The following is a 23,548-nucleotide window of genomic DNA, read 5'->3' as shown; positions in this document are numbered from 1 at the left end:
TGGTAACAGTACCACTGACATTGGGATGATGTTACTGACAACAGAAAAAGCTAATTTAGAGTTCTGCTCCATCCCAATTTAATATCAGTCCTGCTTATTTTTTTTACCCTATGCTTACTATCAATTGGTTTTTGAGGTGGTTTATTTGCAAAGTGCTTCATAATCAAAATAATTACTATCTCGATTTTGTGTGTTATGTGTCATTAAGTCGCCTCCAATCTATAGCAACCCTTTTAATAAAAGATCTCTAAAACGTCCTCTCATTAACACACCTGCTCAGATCCTGCAAACTGGAAGATGTGGCTTCTTTTATGAAGTCAAGCCATCTCATTTTAGGTCTTTCTCTTTTTCTACTGCCTTCCACTTTTTCTAGCATTATTGTCTTTTACAGAGAATCTTGTCTTCTCATGATACCTCCCTCTTGGATACACATCTTAATGTGGTGTAGGGGTTTGAGCATGTCAGTGAAGTCTAGAGCAACACCGTCAGGAGCACAGGCTTGCTAATCTCTTACCTTGAAAACCCTATGATGAGACAATCCAATCTCCATTTTACAGATTATAAATTGAGGTGAATACATCATGGGCTGATACATACAAACCTGGGGTATGAGAAGTTCCCAGCTCATGCTTTACTTTTGTCAGGGTCTTGGCATCCCCTGCCATACTTCAGGAGCTTGACAACCCCTGACCTGATTGGTAAGAGCCTGGGCAAAGGACTGGACTCTACTGGACATTGTGCTCTTATGCTAGAACTCTGATATTAGGAATGGTAGCTGTCTCCTCTATCTCTGTCCTGTGAAAGCGTGCAGAGGGCCCCCACTCCTGAGCTTATCTGCCTGTCTCCAACTTTCAGTCTGAGAGGAACTGTTGTCATGGATACATAACCTTGGAACTCCTGGACTTTCTAAAACATCCTCTCCGCTTTCATTCCTAGTTGTTTTGCTTTGCTTTTTGCTGTACACATATACTGTAGCTATTGGGGGATGGGAGGTAGGAACTTAAGACTAGGCTGGTAACTAAGGAAGGTGGGAACTGGGCTGTACTTAGAGTTCAATATAGGCTTGGTGCAGAATCCATTCCTGGCAACGAATGTGTAACGGATTGCTGAACTAGTAAATTATCAATAAAGCTTTAAGTCATCCAGGCCGGGCCGGGCTGGGCTGGGCCAGGCCAGGCCATTTAAAAATTGCTGTAGCTTTTCAAAAAATACATTCTTTTTAAGTAATGCCACTATCTGAGACAGGGAGAAAAAGTATTCAGAGAAGTCTTCTTACCCATGGAATACTCTCCCACAAGATATTCTTTAACTTCTGATTTGCTGCTGCTGTGCACTGTTTCTAGAGCGCTAAACAATGGTCTCCAGCCAGACTGGATCCGAGTTGAGCAGACCTCCACTAGTTCTCCTATTGAGGTGATCACCTGGTAAAAAGCACAGGAAGCATTACAGGAAACAACCAACACACAGAAACTCCAGAAGAAGAAATACAAAATACAGATAAATGTTACAGACTTTTAAAGTTGACAGTAACATTTTTATTTTTCCTAATTTGTTCTGCTTTGGCTAATCAAAGTATTTAATTATGCAGGGACTAAAGTCACACAACCCCTGACTTGGAAGATTTCAGCAGGTGTTCTCTAAACTCATTAAAACCAGCCATTAAAAATTCTTGGATTCTTGGAACACTACCATTCTGTTCCCCAAATATAAGAGTGGCTTTTCTGTACTTGTACAGAATTGCAGTATATAAAACAGTCTAGCAGGTAATCTTCTCATAGAATTGTAGAGTCGTAAGGAACCTCCAGGGTCATCTAGTCCAACCCCCTGCACAATGCAGGAAATTCACAACTACTTCCCTGCTACACCCCCAGAGATCCCTACTCCAGGCCCAGAAGATGGCAAAAAACCTCCAGGATCCCTGGCCAAACTGTTATATAATGTGACCACCAGGTTTAAAATAAGTCATCGTGCATTTAAAAATTGATTCCAGGATCATCATTAGCATCAGGACCAGGATACAACTTGCCTGGTCCTGCACATCCTCATCACAGAGTTCCAGCTGCATGATGCGCTCGAAGGGACGGAACAGGGCCTCACTGAAGTGGAAATGAGGAGGCTCATTCCAGTCTGTCAGAACCTCAGTTAGGATATCGTGTATGAAAGAGACGGCCTTCCGAGATACATGCCTTTCTTTATGACAGGCAGCCTGCAAAGACAGGAGCAAAAAGCAGAATTTCAACCATGCAAATAATTTCTTTTAAACAAGAACTGGCAGAAAATATTTGGGAGAAAACACAAAATGGGGGCTAGCTTTAGAATGATGACCAAGTGACTGGCTTTAAATTGTTTCTTGACACCAGTTTGGGTCCCAAGGCAACAGTTCATGTGAACAAAATTATCCTTGTATTCTGTGAAGTGCCATGCACACTGATGGTAATATGTAGGTCATCATTATCATAACAACACCAGCAGTATGCTGATGTCATTCAGCTCTACTTTTTTTCAACTGGCTCAGATGAGAGGATGGACATTCTCAAAACAGGGCCTGGAGGTGGTAATGGTCTGGATGAGAGTCAGTAAACTGAAGCGTAATCCAAATAAGACAGAGATGCTGGGGGTCAAAAGTGATGTCAACTGAGGATTGTGGTGTTAAGTCCATTCTGGTGCAGGTTTGTAACTTGGGTTTGCTGCTAGATTCAGATCTTCAATGGAGACACAGATCTCCTTTGTTTTCTATAGTACATTTAAATCATCTTTGGTTAGCTTTTCAATTTCAACCCATCTTGGACAGTTATTCCACACACTCACACTACTCAGGTTTGGGTACTACAATGAGTGTCAGATTAGGACAGTCTTTTACCATATTATGTTCTTTTCCACCTCTTGAGAATGGTGTGACATACCATGTAACAGTCCAATCAGGGAGAAAAGCAGGAAGTGTAGAAAATCTTGACTTTTATTTCTTAAGAACGTAACAAGTTGGAACTAATATCACTTCAGTACTGAAGTTCACTAATTGCCATCTCTAAAAACCAGAATGCAACATGGTTCATTCTTAAAGCAGCAGTAGCATATAAAGAATCAAATATACCTTAAAGTGTGTACCCAAGAGGCCATGGTTCTTTGTGATATGGAGGATAACGAACACAATTTTAGAAAGGAAATAGTTTTTATACAAATAATCTAGAATCCGGATATGTGCTGAGAAAATTTTCATCATAATTTCTGATCCGGCTTTTGGGAGAAATTTTTTACAGTGATTGCTTATTTCTACTTTTAGAAGGAAAGAGGGGGGAAGGAGAATGGCAGCTCTTTGCAGCTTGGGATTATCTGGAAGTACTGTATGTTCCTCCTCTGCAAGGGTGTGATTGGAAGGAGAGATGCTTTGGTTAGCTCAGAGAGATGCCTTCACAGAGATGAGGACTGAATGCTTCGTTATTGGGTACTGTCTGCTGATTCAGATATGCATCTACTAACGACTTTCCATATTGCTAAACATGCCATGGAAATGAGTTATGCTTTGTTTCAGAATTCATCTCTGTGCTTGGCTATATGCTTGTGTAAAAATATTTCTGCTACCATTCCCTATTGTACCTGTTTCCTTCAATCTCCTAAATGTTCTTTAAACAAACAAACGAACAAACATAAAATAAAATAAAAAGGGAGAGATGTCATTATCCGGGAAATCAGTAGATTGGCAGGGAGTGCTTTGTGGTCCTCCCTTGCAATGGTCTGATTGGAAGGGAGAAAAACCATTTCCCAGGAAATCAGGAGGGAAAAAAAAGTGCTGCTCATGCTAAGTAGCTGGTAAACATCAGAACTTGAAAAAAAATGTTCTTGCAAGCATCTTGATTTGTCCAGAAAATCAAGATAAGGATCTGGAACAGTGAGTTCTGTGTATATCTTTGGCTTGGGAATTCTGTTTTGCCTAATATAGAGCAATTTACAGAAAAGAATTCAGATTCACAGAAGAATCAATACAGGAAAACAATACCTGCTCACATTCCATCAACTGCTTGGAATCTCTGGTAAGAGCGGAAGTACAAGTGACAAAAGGCACAGATTGGACACTTGTCAGCTTCCCTCAAGTTTTGATGGGAAATGTAGGCATCCTGGTCTCGCAGCTTGGCTCTCTGACTGCTGTCCAATGGACTTTTCAACTGTCACTTGTCCAACATTCCGCCAAGCTGCCTACATTTCCCATCAAAACTTGAGGGAAGCAGACAAGTGTCCAGTCTGTGCCTTTTGTCACTTGCCGTTCCGCTCTGTATAACAACAGACAGGCCTCCCTCTGGCAAAATGGGCAGCACTGTACTGCAACTAGGGTTGACAGGGCCCTCTACCCTCCTGTTGGGAGGGTAGAGTCCCTGGCACTTACCTTGTGCCAGGCATGAGGTCCTTCTTTGCACGCACGCAAAGCGTATGTGCCCCAGGACTGACGTAATGACTGCACTGGCTGTGCAAGAACTCTCACCAGGGCCGGCGCGCCCACAGAGGCCAGGTAGGCGGTGGCCTCAGGCACGGGGTGCCAGAGGGAGCGCCGGAGGAGGCGCGGGGAGCGGAAGCGCATGCCACAAAGCAGCAGCCTCCTATCCCTCCTGCCCTGCGCCCCCGCCGCCGCCACCAGCACAAGCCCATGGCCGGGCACAGCTGCCACAGGCAGGCATCTGCGGCAGCGCAGGCAACTGAGCGGGAGAGCTCAGAGGCCGCCCGCCGCAGCGATTGGGCCGGCGGCAGCGCGCGTGCCGTGATGACGTCACGTGTGATGGGGGGTGCCCGGCCGGCTAGCTGCAAGCACCGCAAACCCTTGCGCCGCCCCTGACTCTCACGCTCTGCATGGGGCCGATTTGGCCCATTTGAGGCCAAACTTGGCCCCAAACAAAGTGTGGGACTGTTTCTGAAAGTGACATCACTGCGCCTGTTGGGAGCACATGTGCAGCGCGCATTCCTGCTGGTGGTGGGCAATAGACATGGGCATGATCTGAATTACGATTTCAACCCCCCCGATTTTGGCATTTGCGCCATTGTGACTCAGCTAATCGGTTCCGTCCACGGGAACCGATCCAGCAGTTGGGGGTTTGCTTGTTCGGGACTTGATCGGATGTATCGGTTTCTGTTCGGAATTGCAGACAGTCTTGCGCCAGTAATTTATTCCTGGGGCAACGGAGCCAGGGGAATGAGCTGTGTTTGCCCTGCTTCTGTCGCCCTCGAAACACGAATGGAAGCCCAGCTTTCCTTAATTAGCAGGCTTCCTTCCAACCACGGAGCAGCAACCCAGGGGAGGGAGGGGGAAGGGGGTGTTCTGAAGCCATGGGCACAAAGGAAAGGCAAAAGGCAGCACGGGAGGCTGGGAGGCCGCCCGCGCCGTTTGTCTTTCCCCAGGATAAGGGACGCGTGGCCCCCTTGTCCTGGGGAAAGGCAAAAGGTAGCGCGGGAGGCTGGGAGGCCACCCGCGCTGTTCGTCTTTCCCCAGGACAAGGGGCGCGCAGGCAAGCCAGCCGCCCCTTGCCCTGGAGAAAGGCAAAAGGCAGCACTGGAGGCTGGGAGGCCGCCTGCGCCGTTCGCCTTTCCCCAGGACAAGGGGCATGTGGGTAAGCCGGCCGCCCCTTGTCTTGCGGGGCAGGTGAACGGCGCGGGCAGCCGCCGAGCCACTCGCTCTGCCGCCAGCTCCGCAGCGCACCAGGACAGCCAGCTTGCTGCGTGGATGGGGGGCGACCCAGGAGCGCGCGCACGTGCGCAAGAGCCTGACTACGGTTGCCCTGGGTGCAGGCAACTGTAGATCCGGCCCTGGGAATGTCCCCTCCCTGAGGGGAGGCGGCTCATTGCCGGGTTAAAAACTCCCCCCACTCTACTCTGTGTGTGTGTGTGTGTGTGTGTGTGTGTGTGTGTGTGAATGTCCCCTCCCTCCCTGAAGGGAGGCGGCTCATTGCCGCCTCCCCCTGCCCACCGGGCCTGGCGGCCACTGCCACCAACCACTGTTCCTATATCGCTGGAAACAGCGGGGCGCCCTCCCGCTTTGGCCTTCCCGATTCTGGATCGGAAATGGGACTTGATCAGTTAGAATTGGTGGCCTGGGTTCGGCAGCGGCCTGGATCCACGAACGGCTTAATCGGTATTTTTTTTTTGGATCATGCCCATCTCTAGTGGGCAACCTTTGGGAACTTGCACCTCACACCGATCGCTGGGTGATCAGTAGACAAAGGGGCAAATCTCTGGGAGTTTGTCCACCACCAGCGGGCACCTGGGAATGCTAACTGCAGCAGCAATCTGGGTCGATATTCAACTGTTGGGACAGCCCCATGGGTCTTATACAGATTTTAAGAAACTTGATTCACCTATGTGTGTGCGTGTTTAGTCCTAATTGGCCTTGAAGGGAGTGGTATATCCAAGGCCACCTGAGGAGTGGTGCTATGAGGTGAGTGTCCAAGTTAGGGAGTATGTTCACCTCCCTACTTTCCCATACTAGGTGCGTACATTTAATGGGAAAACAAACCTTCTCCCAAGTGCAACTGCAAGGTCTTAATAGAGAAAACCTCTCCAAGACAGTACAGGATATGAAGGCCTGGCTCACAACCCAGGTTAGGCACAAAATAGGGAAATGGCAGTACACCACTAACTCCTTAGATTTACAAAGGTCTTTTGCAAATGCACTACAGTAAAACTCTGATAATCAGCAGAGTTGAATCTTTTTTATAGTGCTACAGTTCACATGCACACCATCCCTTTAAGCGTCTTAAATACTCATCTGCATGTTGGGCTTGCTCTTAGTAATTTAAAGGCAATACAACCCACAGGTTTGCAGGTTCCCCCCTCCCCCTTGTTTCTTACTTCTACTAAATGAGGTGCCACCAGATTCCAACAGCGCATGAGATGCAGTAGAGGGCGGGATTTACTCCTTACAATTCTTAGCATGGCACCTCCTAGACGGAACAAATGGAGTGCACTTTTCCTGTCTTGGGTAGATTTTACCACTCCTACAAGAATAAAAAAATGTACTTGTTATTATGAATAAAACAATAGCATCATGCAAAACATATACAAAAGCCACCTTCTGCTTTCATGTCTCCTGCAAAATATGTTTACCTGGCATTGCCAAGGAGTAATCAACAGTGTCTGTGACTGAATGGAAAAGCTGAGACTGGGAAGCTTTCTTCAGTTGATACAGAAAACCTCCCAAGGCCATCAGATTCAGCTTATCAACAGCATCTTCAAATAACCTGTGGGGAAGGAGACAGAACACACAAGTTAATACAACTAAATCATACAGCCAGCTTTTAAAAAATTAACAACTATCGGTTTTCATTGTGCTGCAGGAGTTCAAAACCAGAAATAGAAACAGCAGACCTGGCATGCACCAGGAAAATGTTGTGTCTTCCCACTTACCAAATGCAGCTGTGCATGGCATCATTTATAAAAATGGGGCTAGTGTGGAACTAGGGGAGAACCTAATTAACAGGGAACCCACATGGAAATGGAAAATACTGATCTGGTCCATGGCTTTCAATTTTCCCGTTCCAAATGCAGCATATGCCCAGCCAAAGCAGAGGAAAAGAAAATCATAAGAAAGATTATATATCATAAGAATACTAGTCAAGCACTAGTCAGGTACAGGAACATATAAGTAAATTCTTATTTAATGTTAATTCTGGAGAAAAACAATACAGTGTGTTAAATACGTGTTAAAAACATTAAGATTGAGCTGATACAACAAATAGTCCATCCGTCAGAAGTAAACAATAGGGTAAAAGAATCCACCTCGCAAATATGCAATCAACATGTCTGATTTTCCAGAAGAATGCTGATTTGTATCCCCTCCTAAAAGCTTAGAGAGACAAAGTTTTCCTGTCTAATGTATTTGGACGTTAGATAGGATGGACTATTTAAATGTGCTACTTTAAACAAGCCGTATTTAATAATAAAAGGCGCTGTTGAGCTGAATGAAGATGGAACACACCCACACAGTCCTTCAAATATGAGGGTCTCAGACCATGAAGGTCTTGAAAGTAAAGTGCCAGAATCTTGCAGTAGGATTGAAAGCAAAGTAAAGCCACTGCAGATGTTCTAATATAGGCAAAAAAGCATATAACAATTAGTCCCAGTCAACAGGTAGTTTGAGACATTTTATACCAAACTGAAACTTCTGAATCATCTTCAACAACAGCTCTACTGTTTGCTCGTACTATAAACTTCACAGGGTAGAGAAAGCAGATTGAGTTTTTTTCTCCCTCTCCCATAACACTAGCACTCATCAGTGCTCAGTGAAGTTGATGGGTAATAGATTCAACATGGGCAATAAAAGAAAACACATCTTTAGGCTATGTTCAGCCACTGCTGATTTTTCAGGCTGTCCAAGTCTGCAGTGTCTTTCATGTTCTTTTATTCTTGTCTGGATGCTACGCTTTGTGGTCCCGATCCAGCGTAGCATCCAGACAAGAATAAAAGAACATGAAAGACACTGCAGACTTGGACAGCCTGAAAAATCAGCAGTGGCTGAACATAGCCTAACTCAAACAGGGCACAGTATCTTATTCCAGGACACCAAAATACTGGACAACACTTCCAACTACTTTGTCAGACTGCACAGGGAAGCCATTGAAATTCACAAGCATAAGCAAAACTTCAACAGGAAAGAAGAAACCTTAAGAATGAACAGAGCATGGGCTCCAGTTCTGAAAAACACCAGGCCAACAAAACACTCCACACCCGACAATAGCCCTGCAGAGAAGATTAGCACATCAAGCACCAATCCATATGCAAAAGAACCTCCTCAGGATACAGTGAAGCCTCCCGCCATTAGCATTCCACACCCTGGGAAACTCTTACAGAATGACTCAGTGAAGCCTCCCGCCATTAGCATTCCACACCCTGGGAAACTCTTACAGAATGACTCAGCTCAACCCCACCCCTCCTGAGTAGATACAAATGACCTACATCTTTTCCACACTGTGACACTGAGAGATCTCTGTCTTTTGGTGCTACACCTCTGAAGATGCCAGCCACAGCTGCTGGCGAAACGTCAGGAACTACAATGCCAAGACCACGGCAATACAGCCCGGAAAACCCCCAACAACCATCGTTCTCCGGCCGTGAAAGCCTTCGACATTACAGTATTTATATTCAGAATCTCCTGGCAGGACATGTGCATTTTTATGCCAACGATCCTGGAAACTGTGAATGTTGAAAAATTCAAAGGTATGTGAATGAACTATGACCTAAAAATGACTGTGAGCATTCACTGATGTATGTCTCAAGCACAGGGAAAATGTACATTTATTTTCAAACATACATTAAAAATGTTTGGGATTCTCATCCTTCACCATGCTTTGGATGTTCATGGTAAACATACATGAGGGTTTTTTCTGAAGAGACCCAATCTCCTGGGCACCTCTTAATAATGCACGACTGTCAATACCTGTCGGCCTGTGTAGAGAGAGTAAGGATAGCCTTGGCAGCACTGCTTCCGCTCAGCAGGCTGCCTCCACGGAAGTCGAATGCTCTTCCCTTGCTGCCTTCTTTGATGAGCTCCTGAATGGAGACCGGCTGGATGATGGGGTGGTTGCTTAGAGCAGCTTCTTGCTCCCGCAAGAGTTCCTGGGGAGAGTCTGTCAACTGAGCTTCCCCGTGAAGCCCTGCTGTGGCCTGTTGCGCTTGAGTGATAGTGACTGGAGGCTGAAATGTGCCATCACTGAAATGAGTATGTTCCAGAGTACTGATGTATTCACACACTCTGAAAAGAAACAGGAAAGTGAATCATGAAACAGACGAACTTGCAAGGCTTCTTGGCTGCAGATCATGTTGGCTCTGAACAACATTAACTGATTAAAGGTTGTTATACAACAACTTTAAGGCAATTGAAGTGAAAAGCAGCTTTGTATGTAAGGTGTCATCTGGTACCTAATCCAATTGCAAACATTGACATAGGCATTAGGCATGCGATGCGCAAATCAAAAGCAGCCTGATATTTGCTCTGCACTATAGACCTGTTGCTAGTCATAATAACAGTTTTAGCTAGGATGCTGCTTTCACTAAAATGGAAGATTTCTGCCATTCCACAATCAGGATGTGAGGAGTAGGTGCAATCTTATATTGTACTGCTCTTTGGCAATAAAGCTTTGCCAGAAAGACCAAGAAAGATAGAGGTGACTGGAAAGAAAAAAGTGATTAAAATAGCAATATTCTTTTAAAAAGTTTAATTTGTTTAAACTTAAAAGATTTAACAAAACAGATATTAAAAAATAATAATTACTCATAACCAATTCTGAAAATATGCTGGAATTTTTTAAATAATGTAAGTTGAAAACATCTTTTTAAAAATATTGGCTATATTTTAAGAAAAAAATTTATTTTCAAAGTTAAAAGATTGGCTCCTACAACTCCATTCCTGTAATGACAGTTGGTTTCTCTAGCACAGGATCCAGCCAGAAATGCCCCTTGGCTTCCTTGTGTGGAAGGAACATGAGTGGGATGGAGTAGCAGAATCCATGAAAAGAAAGGTCCTGAACAGAAAAATGTCTTGAGAATTTAAGAATGGTGAGAAAGAATAACAGTATAATGAAAGAAATGAAACTATATTATTTTCATATGAATTCTAATATTAAGAATGTATTTTATAGAACTGATCAATTTTTTAAAAATCAATAGAAGCAGGATACATGAGTAGAGATGCAATGTAAAAAGAAGAAAAAAGTTTTCTTATTTGTCCTGACCTTTTGGGGCCCATAAGAGATGTGACGGCCCCATTTGAATTCACATAACCTATCGACCTCCCCCCATCCAACTGGTAGGGCTCCTGAGGTTTTATAGAATTTTTGAGAATATTAGTAGTGTTGCTAGGGGAAAGGGAAGTGATGGGAAGCTGAAAATCTGTGCAAGTCCAATCAGTAAAGTGAAAGGCAAAAATCTTAATGAATGGTCTAGTGAGAGAAGAGACTGGAGACTGTGGATCTGTTTAGTTCATAATTCAGATATTGGTGCCTGTGTTGGATAAGAAAAAATGTGGTTGCTTATACATATCATTAAGTTTTCCAGATTTCTTCTGGAGTTTGTCTGACATTTGCTGACTCAGTTAAGAGCCCAGGGGTTACACTGGATCCAGCACTACTGCTACAAAAGCAAGTTAAGGCAGCTGCATAAAACGCTTTCTACAAACTCAGTCTAGCCTGGAAGATGGCCCCATACCTTGACACAGCTGATCTAGCCACCTGGATCCATGCCATGGTAACACCGAGACTTGACTACTATAATTCATTGTATGTAGTCTCCCCTCTAAATTAACTTGGAGACTCCAATTGGTGCAGAATGCTGCTGCTCAACTATTACTGGGAACTAGAAATAACAGGATATTACTCCCATTCTGCAGTTATTCCATTACCTAGTTATCAGTTATCGTAACTATCACATACAGAGCTCTTCATGATCTTGATCGTTCATCCCTACAAGATCCCTCTCTCCCTATGTTCCACTACATCAGCTTTGCTCATCTGAACAAGGCCTTCTACAGGTGCCGCCTTGTATATGGGCGAAATCATCAGCTGTTCTTACACATGTATTTCTCTGTGGTGGTCTTCATCTTATGGAACAGTCTACCTGAAGAGTCAGGAAAGTTCTCTCTCCTGGCTTTCTGCAAACTATGTAAAACTGAATTATTCATTCTCAGATAGGAAGGCTGTACTGTAAAGAAGTAGTATCAAAGAGATGCATCAGTAAAGGGATGGGGAGGGACTATAAACCTTATTACTAATGCTGTAATTATGATCCTACTGGGTAGTTTCTATGTTATTTAATATGTCAGTCTTAGAATTGCTTATCTTCGATTTCAGTATTTCTCCAACTCTATACTAGATTCCTTCTGGTTTTAAATCTTTGCATATTTGCATGTATACACCCTATTACATTGTTTATTGGAATGTCTTTGAAACTGACTGACTGTACTGCCTCACACTGTGTAATCAGCCTTGGGTATCAGTGAGAAAGGCAGACTATAAATAACATAAATAAAATAAAGAGGATACATTTATAATTCTTTTGTGAGACAAATCTTTTGTTACTTATTTATGAACCAGCTATAATAGCATGTGGATGTATAAAAATACCAACCAAAAATAATATACTATTGGGGTTCAAAACCATTTTTTGCAGCAGCTGACTTCCATACTTGTCTCTCTTACCTGCTCTTGACTTGCTGAGACATGACTGTGGTAACCATAAAGCAAAAAAATACAAAATGTACCAAGTTCCTACCCCAGTGAATACAAACCATTTCAAAAGACAAGGAACTACCAGCTAATCAAAGAGACCCAATTTTTCATGTAATTTAATGGCATGAAGAATACTGCTGCCTGGTTGATTTCATGGCATTACAACAGGTTCCAACAATGGTTAACAAATCAGGCAATCAATCTGTCGTGGAACAGATTACAACTGCTGAGGACCAGATCAAGCACAAAGGATGCTGTGTTCCCGTGGGACTAAATCAACTGTGAATAGAGCTGAAGGCACAATTGCCAGGTCCATACCTAAACACGTGTGGCCAGCAGTCTTGATTGTGGCTTCCCATCTCCAATCCCACACTGAGAATGGCATCCATACACAAAACGTGAGCAGTATGCAGGCAGACTCCTTGCACTTTGCCCATCTGCTCCAGTTTTTGTTCCACTTTCTGTTTCACTGTTTCATCATATATTTACAAAATAAAAAAAAAAGATTTCCAGTTATTTCCAAAATAATAAAACTAGGCTTTTCTCTGAAGAAGACTACTTTTAACCCAGTGGGCTTTCTAAAGTGCATCCCTCCCAGTGGCTTTTGACTCCATCAATGATTGTATAGATAATAATGATTTGATGACATCTGGATTTATGGATTAAGAGTCATGAACAATAGAAAAAAAGAGGGCTCTTATGTTTAACATTGAATAAGCAAGACTTTGAAAACGATATATAGTTGTTGTGGAGAAAATCAGAACTCAATTTGTAGTTTAGTTTTGTCTTTTTATTTTTCTTATTTTTCTAAACTGTATTTTCTTTTTATTATTATTAGCTGTTTTTCTTGTTTGTTATTTCATGTTTATATGTATTGTTAGTGTGGTTTTTTTTAGGTTGTTGTTTTTTTTAAATCTTTTATGTTTCCTGTTTATAGCTTAAATAAAATTTGTAAACCAGAACGATGGTATCCTTCAGGAGAGGCTGGCTGGACTAGAAGCAGGGGTCACTATGCTTCACTGGGTTGCACTCTTATTTGACCACTAATTCCAGAAGGTGGTGCTGGGGGAATGCTGCTCAGCTCCATGGCATTTATGCTATGGTGTCACCCATGCTGTTTAACATCTACCTGAAACCACTGGGAGAGGCCATCTGGGGATCTGGATTGCAGTACAAGCAATATGCAGACAACACCCAGCTCTATTTCTACAGGGTGGGTTTGTGGAAATCCTGAAGAGGTGCCTGGAGTAGGTAATGGGATGGATAAAGGCTAATAAACTAATAAACTGAAACTCAATCCAGACAAGACTGGGTTGCTGTTGGTCAATGGAGAAGCTGCTTGGGGACCACAGAGCCAGCCTGTTCCAGAGGGGTTTGCACTCCCCCAAAGGAACACGTTTGTGGCTTGGGGGTGCTGCTGGACCCTGGCCTGTGGCTGGTGGCTTAGGTCTCCTCCATGGCATGCAATGCCTTTTTTCAGCTATGGGTGGTTTAAATAAATAAATAAAAGTTTAAATCAGACGTATGCAATTTTTCTGTGATGGCAACATGGGAATTGATTTCCATACATATTATGACACTATTAGCATCAGCATATTTCTATCCTTTTCTTAGAGTCAGATGTTCTTGGACAGAATCCTGGGAAATCCTATTGCAATCTATGCCACTCGTTCCCAAGACATGTATGATGGGAAACTTCATCTTTGTCTAATTGGAATTATTTTCACTGTCAGCAATACATCTGCTTAGCTTCTGTGCAAAGACAGAAACTTTGACTCTGTAGAAGATTCAAAGGAAGAAATCTCAGTCCCCCAAAAGAAACATTTCCAAAGATTCTGTGTGCTTTGAAAACACAATGTAATCAAAGGCTCTCATATTATTGTTAAGCAGTAAACTAATGGACATCTTGACTAGCTGTACCTTGAGTGATGGTATCACTCGGTTCTTGGATCTCTCTTTCTTCTTTCTCCTCTTGGACACATGAAGCAGCAGCCATCTGAGCAAGGGCAGATGCACAATTAGCAGCAACCCCTATCGAAAGAAAGAAGCCAGCTGTTTCTTAGTACACAATTTGCATTAACCCCTCTTTTGCACTCATCATGTACTTGTTAACCATTGGTAGAATGAAAGGAAAGATGCAAGGCTCTACACCAGGAGTAGTGCTTTTCTATATTTGCAAGGTCAGCCTTGGGCATAACAAGGATTACATCACACTGCATGAAACTCCTTTAGATCACAACCCATGCTGTTGACTATAGTATACCTAAAGCACAGCTGAGCCGGGCTGCTTTCCTCAGTCCATCCAGGCTCATGCAGATGGCATCTTTCTCCTTCTGATTCTGCTCCTTGACTCCTTCAGCTCCAAGAATGAATGCCAGTCCTTTGGAGCTCCCTGCCATACGACCAGTCAACGGGGTCGATAAGGTATCGATCAAATTTTTCCAACAACCAGTTAGCAGATATCGGGCAAAAGCAACACCTAAAGGAAAAAGAAATGTCCCAGATAGCTCCCTGGTTGCCTTAGGAATTTAAACATTGTTTTCTGTTAGGAATTAGTATCAGTTTTGGTCAAATTTAAAATAGGTGTTTCAAAAAAGATGATCCCATACTAGAATTATCTGGAGTGGACAGAAACTCTTGGGCATTCAGGAAATGTCTTCTTCCCAACCAATACAAACAGACTGGATTGGATCCTGTGATCCATCAGTGGGAGGTGCTGACAGTCAGAGATTTTTCCCTTCCTCCAGCAGTGCTTTCCATCTCCCCGGAAGTTTATTCCTGAGCTTACAGGACCTGTGTGGAGTGATAGCCATTTGAGTTGGGAGGCTGCTGTGGGGACGGAGGTACAATCACTTCTTCCTGCCTTTTCTATAAGTGAAGTGCCATTGATGGAAACAGGAAAAGGGAGTGATCATTTTATACCCCTCCCCACTGCAGTATCCACACTAAACAGACCACCACCTACCTGCCACAACTGCATCATCTGGCTTCCAGGCCTGGATGAGAGGAGACTGGGTAGATGCAGAAGCCATCAGCTGTCCACCAATCGTACTACTTCCCAAGCCATCAATGTCTGAAAGGAAGAGCAACAGCAGCGTGAGATTACTGTGGGGATAAGAAAGGCCATCTAAAGCCTGAGCCACAAAGATATGTATATCACTCAGTATTTTTAATTTATGTCATTTATAATCCACTTTTCTCACTAAAGACAGATTACACAGCACAAGACAATTTAAATCAATAGGAATGAGACATCCAATAAACAGTGCAACAGAAGTTTGGATTGCAGAAATCTAAAAGCAAACAGAAATCTGAAGACAGGGATGAGACCAAGCTGATACAAAAAAAACAAGCATTAACATGACATGTTAAATGATGCAGAAATTACATAGTAGGATCATACTTGCAGCAACAGACACTATGTACTAGACACAGTACTACAGTCCACACAGCCCCTATATCTTTACAAAAGCATCATTTTGAAATAAACATTTAATTACAGGACAGCCCTATTTTACCTGTTTAAAAAAGCCCCTCTGGTTAACTCAGTTTTACATAGTTTGCAGAAAGCCAGGAGGGTGGGAGCCTTTCTGACTTCATCAGACAGGCCATTTCACAAAATGGGAGCTACAACTGAGAATGCACATGTATGGGCAGATACTGATTTTGCCTCTTTGAAGGGTGCCACCTGCAGAAGGCCTTGCTCAGATAAGTGAAACTGTCACGGTAGAACACAGGAAGAAAAGTGGTCTCTCATGATGGACCCAGGTCATGAAGGGCTTTGTATGTGATGGTCAAATACTTCGAATTGAGCCTGGTAGCTAATGGCCAGCCAGTGGAATGATTGCAAAATGGGAGTAATATGCATCCTCCACCTAGCTTCCGATAATGAAGTTGCAGCATTCTGACCAGCCGAAGTCTCTGAGATGACTTCGAGGGGAGACTTATGTAGAGTATATTGTAGTAGTCTAGTATCAGTTTTACTGTGGAGTGGATCCAGGTGGCCATGTCAACCAGGATGCCATCTTCCAGGCTAGACTGAGTTGGAAGAAAGCATGTTTTGCAGCTGTATTAACTTGTTTCTCCCACAGCAATTGTGGATCCAGTAAAATCCATAATATTTTAACTGTATCAATAAGGGTCAATTGAACCCCATCAAAAATGGGAATCTCAGTGCCCTTCTTTTACAACCAACATCAGTTCTGGCCTGTCTGAGTTCAATTTCAGTTTTTTCACTTTCAACCATTTGACCACAGCAGTCAGGCAGTCAATTGCATCACTAGAGGATTTGGACAGAGAGATATAATGCTGACATCCAATTCTAAAGCTATGAATGATTTATCCTAAAGGCTTTTCATAGAGGTTGAATAACATGGAGGATAAGACTCTACCCTGTGGAACCCACAAGACAGCTCCCACACTGAAGACAGCTGGTCTCCAACGGCAACCCTTTGAGTCTAGTCCATAAGGGACTATTTAAATCAGTCCAAGGCACATCCCAACACCTACTTCTGCCTCCAAATTCCTCAAAAGGATAGCATAATCTACTGTATCAAAGGATTTAACTAGATTCAGTAGGAGAAAAAAAAAGCAGCATAGCCTTTGTACACATTCACATGGAGGTCATGAACTAAGGCCATCAGGGCTCTCTCTGCCCCATAGCCCAGCCTGAAATCATACTGAAAAGGGTCCAGAACATGTGAGTTATCCAATATGACCTGGAGCTGGTCTACTACTGCTCTCTCAATCACTTTTTCCAGGAAAGGCAGATTAGAGACTGGGTGATAACTGGCCGCATCATTTTTCTGAAGGGATGGTTTTTTAAGAAGTGGATGCATATCTGCCTCTTTGAGTGGTTGAGGGAAGCTGCCATAAGCTAGCAACTGATTTATTATGATACATTGTCGAAGGCTTTCACGGCTGGAGAACAATGGTTGTTGTGGATTTTCCAGGCTGTATAGCCGTGTTCTTGGCATTGTAGTTCCTGACGTTTCGCCAGCAGCTGTGACTGGCATCTTCAGAGGTGTAGCACCAAAAGACAGAGATCTCTTAGTGTCACAGTGTGGAGAAGATGTTGGCAGGTATTTTATATCTACTCAGGAAGGTGAGTAGATATAAATTACCTTCCTGAGTAGATATAAATTACCTGCCAACATCTCCACACTGTGACACACTGAGAGATCTCTGTCTTTTGGTACTATACCTCTGAAGATGCCAGTCACAGCTGCTGGTGAAACATCAGGAACTACAATGCCAAGACCACAGCTATACAGCCTGGAAAATCCACAACAACCATGATTTATTATGTACATCACGGTCTCATTTATGTGGTCCTTACATGTTTCAGCAGCCAAGTTGGTCAGGGATCCAGAGTATAAGTGGTAGTAGTGGTAGTCTTCACAGATCCCAGGATCTTGTCAACATTCATCATGGTAACTGGGTCAAAATGATCCAGAAGCAGATCAGATGAAATATTAGGTAATTGTTCTGCTTGGCCTATATTACAGTTGACATCCAGGTTAGAGCGTATTTGTGTTATTTTATTAGCAAAAAACCCTGCAAAGTTATCACAGCTAATTGTCTAATCCTGATACAACTAGGGCTCAAATTTATGATTCAGCATATGTTGGAATACTTTAAACAGTTGATATGAACTAGCTGATGAATGATTAAACAGAAATAACATTTCTTTGCTGCTATCACGGCTGCCTCATAAGACTTCCAATGGGCTCTATAGTTTGCTTTGTTAGATTCAGTATGGGTTTTCCACCAGCATCTTTCTAGATGTCTTCCAGTCTCTTTAAGGAACGCAGCTCCATTGTAAACCATGGGCCTGGTTTCTGTCCCAACGGCGGGAGAGGTCAATGAGGAGCAATCTTGTCAATAGCTTTGAGGAGCCAGTTTGTTGTAGCGGTTAAGAGTGTGGGACTCTAATCTGCAGAATCAGGTTTGATTCCCCACTCCTCCACTTGAAGCCAGCTGGGTGACCTTATGTTAGTCACAGCTCCTAAGAGCTCTCTCAGCCCCACCCACTTCACAGGATGTTTATTGAGGGGATAATAATGACATACTTTGTAAACCGCTCTGAGTGGGCGTTAAGTTTTCCTGAAGTGTGGTATATAAATAGAATGTTATTATTATTATTATTCCAAGCACCCCCTCAACCTCAACGGAATTTGGAATCTTCAAATCCTCCAGAGCATTTTGGAATCCAGAAGAATTCATCAGCTTCCATGGGCTGATCTAACTGGACCCATCCTTTTGTGGAGCGTCAGAACCATATTCATCCTTGCCTTGTGTAGACAATGGTCAGACCAGGGTTCAGGTTGAATCTCCAGCCCTGAAACAAGACCTCCCCTCAAGAGCTTAGTGCAGAAGATTAAGTGCAAGGTGTGGCCTCTTTCATATGTTGGGCCTGTCATGATTTGAAAGAGGTCCATGGGAGTTCAATGGGGAACTAGGTGTCTGGAAAATAAGCATAATGCCTACTCTGTCCTTAGCCTTACAATCAAAGCAGTTATAGTTTATACTGCAAAAATTGAATGACTCATGGAGGATAACAGTGACCCCATCTCATTCACATGTGTGGGGATGATGGAGGACTGAGTAAGCAGGCAGGGTTAGTTGGGACAGACAGACCATATCGTTTTCTTCCAGCCATATCTCGGTTATGCAAGCCAGGTTAATTTTCTCTTTCTGTAACATCCCAGAGAGGTGTGCAGTTTTGCCTCACTGATCTTGCATTGCACAGTAGTAGTGAAGAGGCAAGGAAAATAACTGCTTCCCGGGGCCACTTCAGGTCAGGAAAATGATGGAGAAGGGATACTTAATATCCTTCTACCCACATGCTGCAGCCCTGATCTGAATCAGGCCTGTTAGCACCTTGAATTAAGTTTCCAGCGGGGAACAGTCAGTCCATGTCTGACTGAAAGTCCTTGTGGTGGACATGAGGACTTTGCAACATGTCAATTAGTTCTCTCTTGGGTGGAAAACCATGTGCACAAGATCAATTTTCTGGAGCAACTCAGGTTTGCTAGCATTGCAATCAATCTGTACAACAGTTTGGACATCTATTAACCTGCTGTACAAACTGAAAACAACCGTTTTGATTTTAAAAAGCTAGTACTGATTACAAATAAAGGATGACTGAGGAACAACACCGTATAGGAAAACTACATGCTATCTCTAACTGTTACGGTTAACTGGGAAACTTTTCTAGAAGGAGTAAATTGTCCGGGGTCTGAGTCCCAGCCCCCAGACTTGGTAGGAGGGAACAGCAGGTCAGCCGGGCTGACAGGCAAACAGAGGGGGCAGCCAGCAGACAGCAGGTCAACTGGTCAGCCAGCTGACAGCAGGTCAACCCCTCCCACAGGCAAATGGAGCCAGAACCTGCCGGTGCCAGGGGCAAGGGGCAAAAGCCCAGGGCCTCAGGAGGCAGGGGGAGACAGAGAGAGGCCAGCGAGTCCCACTCCCCTAGGGAGGGAAAGGGGGCTAGGCAAGGCAGAAGGGGGCAAGGGCAGAGGGCTTGGGAGCCCAGCAGTCACCCACCCAAAGACCTTACCTGAGGAGGAGAAGCAGCAGCAGCCCCAACAACCCAAAGCCACGCCCCAGCTAGAAAATAGTAGCCTGGCCCAGGGGTTGCCAAAAGCCAAGCCACTCCAGGTGGGGCTATTGGAGGCACTCTGCAGGAAGCCCTGGGCAACCAGCCAAGGAGCCGCAGCTGGACCCACCTTCAGCCATCAGCTCAGCCAGGGAGGCCGAGCTGCTAGCCAGGGGACTGCAGCTGGACAGGCCTTCAGCAATCAGCCAAGGCAGGGAGGCTGGGCAGCCAGAGAACAAGGCACAGCTGGTGCTGGTCAGTGGGGCCAGATCAGCTACCCCAGCTGCAACTGCTTGGTGCAGCCCAAGGCCAGGCTGGAAGAGGGGTGGGGCAGTAGAAGGAAGCCCTATAAAAGCTGGCTGGGAAGAGCCCTGTGGTGGTGGGTGTGAGTGAGGAGTGATGATGTGGAGTGAGAGCAGTAAGATGCAAGGGTGGAGGCTTGGAGGAGAGTCCTGGAAGGAGGAGATGAAGGAGGATGCAGAGGGTAAGCAGGCCAGGTTGAGCAGGCCAGCGAGTGGACTGAGAGGGAGTCTGGGTGAGGTATACCGCCCCTCCTTCCACAGAGCAGGGTCCTGCAGAATCCCTGGCCCCCCCTGTGACGTCAGGAGCAGACCGCCCAGGGCCACACCCAGCGGCAGCAGCGGCAAGCCCTGACAAGTTGGTGGCCCGTACGGGGAGAGACGTTCCGACGCAGGCGCCAGTCAAGGGGCGGCCTCCCAAGGCTGCCGCCCCAGCGGAGCTCGGACCGTGGCTGGAGGAACGCCAGGATAGGATGTGGGGAAAGCTGGAGGCAGCCTACCCAGCCGCTCCAGTGGAACTAGCACAGACAGCGGAGCTGCAGATGCAAGCTGGCGCGCTCACTGAGGCCTTGCCAAGGGTTTGCGCCCTCGTTTGGGAAAATAACCCACCGCCTGGCAAGCAGGTGCAGAGTCTATGCGCCACCGTGAAGATAGGCCGGCTGATCCTACAAGCCCTGTTGGACTCTGGGAGTGCAGTCTCAGCAATTCGGCCCCAGCTCCTCCCAGCTGCCACCCCAGTGCACCGCTGGATCCCGGTGACAGATGTGATGGGCCGCACCCAGCCGTACCCTACGGCCCTAATCACAATAGAGTACCTAGGGGTCCACCACCAAATGGAAGTTGCCCAGTTAGCTCACCTACCTGTACCAATACTGCTGGGAAGAGATGCCCCGGGGTTCTTCAGGCTCCTCCAGCAGGCAGCGGAGAAATTGGGAAGAGACACCCCAGAGATCGCCGGGTCTCGGCTGAAGGCGGCAGGGGAATTGACAGACCCACAAGTTGCCACCGCTCTGCAAGTGGAGGAGGCCAACGACCCGGGAGAGGGTCCCTCCACCAGACCAGGGGCAGAACCACGGACTGGAGACGCAGTTGGAACCCTGGCAGACCACCCATTCCGTGAGGCTCAAGGGGCAGATGAGTCCTTGCAGCGCTTGCGAGAGACAGCCGCTCGTGAGGAGGAGCAAGTGCGGGATGAACGGAGGTCCCAACGGCTCCCTCGCATCGAGAAGCAAGGAGGGGTTTGGGTCCGCCTAGCTCGTGCCCCAAATGGCCAGGGGGAGGTCCGCCAACTACTCGTGCCAGCAGCCTATCGGGCAGAAGTCCTCCGCACGGCCCATGAGCACGCTTGGGCCGGGCACCTGGGGCACCACAAGACCCTGAGGAAGGTTCTTGAGCAATTCTTCTGGCCCTCCGTGAATGCAGACGTGAAGGCCCACTGCCGCTCGTGTCCCACCTGCCAGCGGGTGGCAGCCCGCCGCCCGCCGAAGGCCCCCCTCTCCCCGCTGCCCGTCATGGAGACGCCCTTCCAACGCATCGCAATGGACTTCATCGGACCGCTGCCACGCACACCCCGGGGCCATCGCTTTGCCCTGGTGATTGTGGACTATGCCACGCGGTTCCCCGAGGTCATCCCGCTGAAGACCATGCAGACCCCAGGGATGGTACGGGCCCTGTCCAAGTTTTTCGCGATGGTGGGGCTGCCAGACGAAATTTTGACGGATCGGGGGGGCCCGTTCCGTGCCACAGCCATGCGCCAGCTCTGCCGGAATTTGGGGATCCGGCAGGTGTTCACCTCGGCTTACCACCCTCAAACAGACGGGTTGGCAGAGCGGCTGAACCAGACCGTCAAGGAGGCCCTGAAGAAGATGACGCGGGACAAGCCTCACCAGTGGGACTTGTACATTGACCCGCTCATGTTTGCCCTCCGGGAGACCACGCAGGCCTCCACCGGCTTCAGCCCATTCGAGCTGCTATATGGGCGCAAGCCAAGGGGGATGCTCTCCCGGCTGATGGAACGCTGGGGGCCCCGGGCCAGCAGCCCCGCACCCCCCATACAGGAGTATGTGAGCCGGCTCCGTGACCGGGTGCAACAGTCCCAAGCGGAGGCAAATTGCAGACTGACTCGCACCCAGTCAAAGCAAAAGGCCGCCTATGACCGGGGTGCACGGATGAGGACTTTCCAGGCCGGAGAGAAGGTCCTCGTGCATCACTCGGTGTTCCCAAGAGAGGAAGGGGACCCATGGAGGGGTCCCTACCAGATTCGAAGGGTGCTGGGCCCCACCACCTACGAAGTCCAGTGTGGGGTTGGCCGGCGTCGGCGGAAGACCCTGCATGTGAACCTCCTAAAGCAGTGGCACGAGCGCCCAAAAGAGGAGTGCGGCGTGGCTGAGGACCCGCTAGAGCTCCCTGACAGTGTGCTGCCTTGGACCACTGATGCCCCGGAGTTCGAGGAGCCCAAGGTGGACCCTCAGCTCGACCCAGCTCAGAGGGCCCAGCTACAAGACCTCTGGGCTCGGATTCCCGGGGTCTTCTCCCGCAGGCTGGGCAGCACGAGCCTGATCCAACATGCCATTCCAACAGACCCGGGGCAGACAGCCCGGGCTACCTGGCGCCCCATCCCCAGGAAGCGGTGGGAGGCAGTGGAGGAGACCGACGAGATGCTCAGGCTTGGGGTAATCGAGCCCTCGCGAAGCGCTTGGAGGAGCCCGATAGTCTTGGTGCCCAAGCCAGATGGGACCACCCGATTTTGCATCGACTATCGTGAACTGAATAAGGTGGCCCAGTTCGATGCATACCCCATGCCCCGAGCAGATGTGTTGGTAGACCACCTAGGGTCTGCCCGCTACCTGTCGGCCCTAGACTTGACGAAGGGCTACTGGCAAGTGCCCGTGCGGCCAGCGGACCGGGAGAAGACAGCCTTTGCCACCCCACGAGGCCTCTTCCAGTTCAAGAAGATGCCGTTTGGTCTACACGGGGCAGCTGCCACGTTTCAGCGGCTGGTGGACCAAGTGCTGGGAGAGTGCCGGGCGTATGCAATGGCGTACATAGATGACATCATCATCTTCAGCCCAGACTGGCCCACCCACCTCCAACACTTGGAAGCTGTCATGGGGGCCCTCCAGCGAGCCGGACTACGGGCTAACCCAAAGAAGAGCCACCTGGGGTTCCAGGAACTCCAGTACCTGGGCTTTGTGGTCGGGGGAGGCCGAGTTCGCCCACCACCAGACAAGGTGGCCTCGATAGCTGATGCCCCCCAGCCCCGGACCAAGAAGCAGGTCCGACGTTTCCTGGGACTACTGGGGTATTACGGGCGGTTCATCCCCCACTTTGCCTCCCGAGCCGCCCCCCTGACAGACTGCTTAAAGAAGGGGCTGCCCAACCAAGTCCGGTGGACCCCAGCACTAGAAGCAGCTTTCAAGGACCTGCGGTCAGCCCTCTCTAATACCACAGCC

General features: G+C 46.7%; 1 protein-coding gene across 1 annotated transcript in view; it reads right to left on the bottom strand.

Moving 5' to 3' along the window:
• Window positions 1-23,548, bottom strand: part of ARFGEF3 (ARFGEF family member 3) — a 130,464-nt gene that overhangs the window by 21,801 nt on the left and 85,115 nt on the right. Inside the window, exons 15-23 of the mRNA XM_054983266.1 lie at window positions 15,163-15,270; window positions 14,461-14,676; window positions 14,118-14,228; window positions 12,516-12,666; window positions 9,413-9,727; window positions 7,084-7,217; window positions 6,829-6,974; window positions 2,027-2,206; window positions 1,277-1,421 (exon numbers count right to left, since the gene is read on the bottom strand). Of these exons, the coding sequence (XP_054839241.1) occupies window positions 1,277-1,421; window positions 2,027-2,206; window positions 6,829-6,974; window positions 7,084-7,217; window positions 9,413-9,727; window positions 12,516-12,666; window positions 14,118-14,228; window positions 14,461-14,676; window positions 15,163-15,270 (1,506 nt within the window). The remainder of the gene's footprint in view (window positions 1-1,276; window positions 1,422-2,026; window positions 2,207-6,828; window positions 6,975-7,083; window positions 7,218-9,412; window positions 9,728-12,515; window positions 12,667-14,117; window positions 14,229-14,460; window positions 14,677-15,162; window positions 15,271-23,548) is intronic.

The sequence above is a fragment of the Eublepharis macularius genome, chromosome 1 (genome assembly GCF_028583425.1).
Source record: "Eublepharis macularius isolate TG4126 chromosome 1, MPM_Emac_v1.0, whole genome shotgun sequence".
In the NCBI taxonomy this organism is placed as follows: Eukaryota; Metazoa; Chordata; class Lepidosauria; order Squamata; family Eublepharidae; genus Eublepharis; species Eublepharis macularius.
This window is presented reverse-complemented; position numbering and strand designations above follow the sequence as displayed.